At 65.5% G+C, this 3,715-nt stretch overlaps 2 protein-coding genes across 3 annotated transcripts in view; one reads left to right on the forward strand and one right to left on the reverse strand.

Moving 5' to 3' along the window:
- The window catches only part of AXIN1 (axin 1), an 80,602-nt gene that overhangs the window by 464 nt on the left and 76,423 nt on the right, over window positions 1-3,715 (reverse strand). The window lies entirely within an intron of this gene.
- On the forward strand, window positions 492-2,084 carry ARHGDIG (Rho GDP dissociation inhibitor (GDI) gamma). 2 transcript variants are annotated; one of them, XM_011966877.1, is made up of 5 exons: window positions 492-1,010; window positions 1,114-1,197; window positions 1,385-1,461; window positions 1,556-1,619; window positions 1,709-2,084. In XM_011966877.1, exons 1-5 carry the CDS (start codon window positions 782-784, stop codon window positions 1,906-1,908), a joined length of 654 nt encoding a protein of 217 aa, XP_011822267.1. In that variant the 5' UTR covers window positions 492-781; the 3' UTR covers window positions 1,909-2,084. The 2 variants fall into 2 exon arrangements, with proteins under 2 accessions (XP_011822267.1, XP_011822269.1); XM_011966879.1 differs by having other exon boundaries at window positions 1,137-1,197.

Raw genomic sequence — 3,715 nt, forward strand, 5'->3', positions numbered from 1 at the left:
CGGCAACTTTGGGGGCGCGCGTGGGGATCTCGCGGCGCAGACCCCCGGCCGGGGTCTGGCAGGGGTGGGGGACTTCATCCAGGCTCCACCCCTGTGGGGAAGGGAGCCAGGTGCTGACCGGTCCGCTTGTGAAGCCGCGGGGCTGGGACCCTCTCCCCCTGGGCATCGCCGCCTGGAGCCCCTGTCCCCTGGGTGGGGCTGAGGCTGGGGCTCGGGCTCAGGCTCCGTAGGGCGTGTGGTGATTCCCGAGAAGACTGGAGCGAAGTGGGCAGGGACTCAGAAACCCCTGCCCAGGGCACCAGGGAGAAGGGCTTCAGGAGACCACCAGCCCGGGGCACCATGGAAGGCGGCGCAGAGCCTGAGCCCAGGGATTTGGAGAGAGCGGCTCCCAGCCCCCCAGCACCATGGGGAGGAACTCCTAGACTGTGGGAAAGTGTTCAGAGACCCCGGCCCAGAGCAGGATGGTAGAGGGCCCCGGAGCTACTAGGGGCGGGGGCTGCTGAGGGCCGCTGCTCTCAAGCAGGTAGTCCCTGGCCCTGGCTGCCCTCATTTGAAGTCTTACTCCCCCACCCTTTGGTCTTCGAGTCAGGCAAGGGGGCCTTTGTGGACATCTGGGCCAGAGGAGCTGCAGGCTTGGTGGTTTCTGGAGGCCCCTCCTGAAGGTCTGGGTGCGGTGTGGCACCTCCCCAGGCCGCCTGCCCTCTCCCAGAGGCTTCCCCTTGAGTCCCTTTGGGTAGTGGGAGGTACAGCTGGCCAGAGGGGGCTCCAGCCTGGTGCTGGAATGCCAGGGTCTGCTAGTGGCCACTGCTCATGCCCCTCCCCATCCCCAGTCCTCCTGGCTGACAAGGAGGGTGGGCCACCAGCAGTGGACGAGGTGCTGGATGAGGCTGTGCCCGAGTACCGGGCGCCAGGGAGGAAGAGCCTCTTGGAGATCCGGCAGCTGGACCCGGACGACAGGAGCCTGGCCGAGTACAAGCGGGCGCTGCTGGGGCCCCTGCCACCGGCCGTGGGTATGGCAGGGGCCTGGGCTTGGAGGGCTGGGTCTGGGGGTGCTGGTGGGAAGCCCAGCGGGGGTGAGGGGGGGCATCCTGCAGACTTCCAGTTTCTCCTCAGACCCAAGCCTGCCCAATGTGCAGGTGACCAGGCTAACACTCCTGTCGGAGCAGGCTCCAGTGCCCGTCGTCATGGATCTCACAGGTAACTCGCAGGGTGCTGCCCCCTGAATGCAGGTAGGGCCCTCCCAGGCACACTCCTGCACCCTTGAGTTCCACGCCCTGGGCCATGACAATCGCAGACCTCATGGGCACCACACCCCACGTGGGGGCTCCTGGAGCAGGTCTCAGCCTGTAGGGAGTTCCGACCCTAGCTGCAGTTTCCCCAATAGGGGACCTGGCTGTTCTGAAGGACCAGGTGTTTGTCCTGAAGGAAGGTGTTGATTACAGAGTGAAGATCACCTTCAAGGTGAGAGACAGGGCAGTGGGCAGAGGGGTTGGGGATGGGGGCAGCAACCAGAGGCCTGGTCCCCAGAGGGAACTCCTAATGCCTCTTTTCCCAGGTCCACAGGGAGATTGTCAGCGGCCTCAAGTGTCTGCACCACACCTACCGCCGGGGCCTGCGCGGTGAGGGCAGCGGGTGGGGGGGGAACAGGGCGGGGGGGGAGAAGTGGGGGGCGGACAGAGGACAGCCCTGATGCCCTCGCCCTCCCTAGTGGACAAGACCGTCTACATGGTGGGCAGCTACGGCCCAAGCGCCCAGGAGTATGAGTTTGTGACTCCGGTGGAGGAAGCGCCGAGGGGTGCACTGGTGCGGGGCCCCTACCTGGTCGTGTCCCTCTTCACCGACGATGACAGGACGCACCACCTGTCCTGGGAGTGGGGTCTCCGCATCTGCCAGGACTGGAAGGACTGAACCCCCAGTCCTTGTCTCCCCCACCTCCCTCAGCTGCTGCACAGGGACTCCCAAGCATCCCCAGCACCCCCCGTGAGTGACCAGACCCTCCCCTGCTGCCCCTGCTCTGTCCCGGGACCCCCTGGGCCTGGCGCTATCCCCTGAGCTGTCCCATTAAACGTGGCCCTGTCTCGGTGCCCTGCGTGTTGTCTCTTTCTGCCTCCCCTCCCCTGGGGGCTGGGGGGGCCGCACGGGCCTTATCTTTGCTGGAACCAGGCCTGTGTGCCACGTGGCAGCTGCTGCTTGGCTTCTGGCCCCCTTATCTGCCCCTGCCCCACGGGCCCTGGCAGCACCATGAGCCGCCAGCTTCTGCCTGTACTGCTCCTGCTGCTCAGGGCTTCGTGCCCCTGGGGTCAGGAGCAGGGACCCAAGAGCCCCTCAGAGGAGCCTCCAGAGGAGGAAATCCCCAAGGAGGATGGGATCTTGGTGCTGAGCCGCCACACGCTGGGCCTGGCCCTGCGGGAGCACCCTGCCCTGCTGGTGGAGTTCTGTGAGTGCTGGGGCCAGTGGAGCTGGGGACCGGCGGAGACTAGCGGGGCCCACCTGGGGGCCCCACCCTTTGCCAGCAAATGCAGGGCATGTGCCCGAGAGAGGCCTCCCCTGAGGCACTTGCCCCCACTGTGCCCAGGAGCTCTCTAGGAGGGTCCTCGGGGTCCGGTTGGGGCAGGCAGGAGCAGTGGTAGTACTGGGGGTACCCACAGGACATGAGAGCACCTGTGCCTCCCTGGTCAGCCAGCGGCCGTGGTGCCTGAGTCGCCGCCTTGCCAGCCACTCCTCCAGCTGCCAGGGCATCCCACAGACTCTGCGGAGGCCCAGGCAGTGTTCGGGCTTTGGGGGCCCACAGAGGTCCCCGATGCACGTGCTCTGTGGTCTTTCTACAACCCTTGACACAGATAGGAACCGTCGTTGCCTGGGAGGTCTTCACAGGCAGCCACATGGGCCTGGGAGCCCCAGCCTTACAGGGCAGGAAAGGGAGGGGTCTTTTCCTTTTTAGAGACGGAGTTCTGCTCTTGTTGCCCAGGCTGCAGTGCAATGGCACAATCTTGGCTCACTGCAACCTCCGCCTCCCAGGTTCAAGCGATTCTCCTGCCTCAGCCTCCCGAGTAGCTGGGATTACAGGCATACGCAACCAATCCTGGCTAATTGTTTTTTGTATTTTTAGTAGAGAGGGGTTTTCTCCAGGTTGGCCAGGCTGGTCTCTAACTCCCAACCTCAGGTGATCCACCCGCCTCTGCCTCCAAAAGTGCTGGGATTACAGGCGCGGCTGTAGGGAGGGGCGGTCTTTCAAGCCCTCCCAAGCCTTGTTGGTCCCTGCGCCGCAGCCTGGGGGTCCACAAAGAGGCGCTGGCGCTCAGCTTGGCCATGGCCAGGGCTCAGGGCAGAATGGAGGAGCACACTTGTTCCCTGCTGGGTTGTCAGGTGTGGAGAGGGTGCTCCTGGGGTTGTGGTGGCCTGGGGCACTCATGGCCCCGTCCCCCAGATGCCCCGTGGTGTGGGCACTGCAAGGCCCTGGCCCCCGAGTACAGCAAGGCAGCTGCCCTGCTCGCGGCCGAGTCAACGGCGGTCACGCTGTCCAAGGTGGACGGGCCTGCGCAGCCCGAGCTGGCTGAGGAGTTTGGTGTGACGGAGTACCCTACGCTCAAGTTCTTCCGCAACGGGAACCGCACGCACCCGGAGGAGTACACAGGTGCGGGCGCAGGCCGGTCGTTGGGGGGTGGTGGCCAGGCCCAGGCTGAGGGGGACTCCCTGCAGGACCACGGGAGGCTGA

The sequence above is a fragment of the Mandrillus leucophaeus genome, unplaced genomic scaffold (assembly GCF_000951045.1).
Source record: "Mandrillus leucophaeus isolate KB7577 unplaced genomic scaffold, Mleu.le_1.0 Scaffold78, whole genome shotgun sequence".
Lineage (NCBI taxonomy): Eukaryota > Metazoa > Chordata > Mammalia > Primates > Cercopithecidae > Mandrillus > Mandrillus leucophaeus.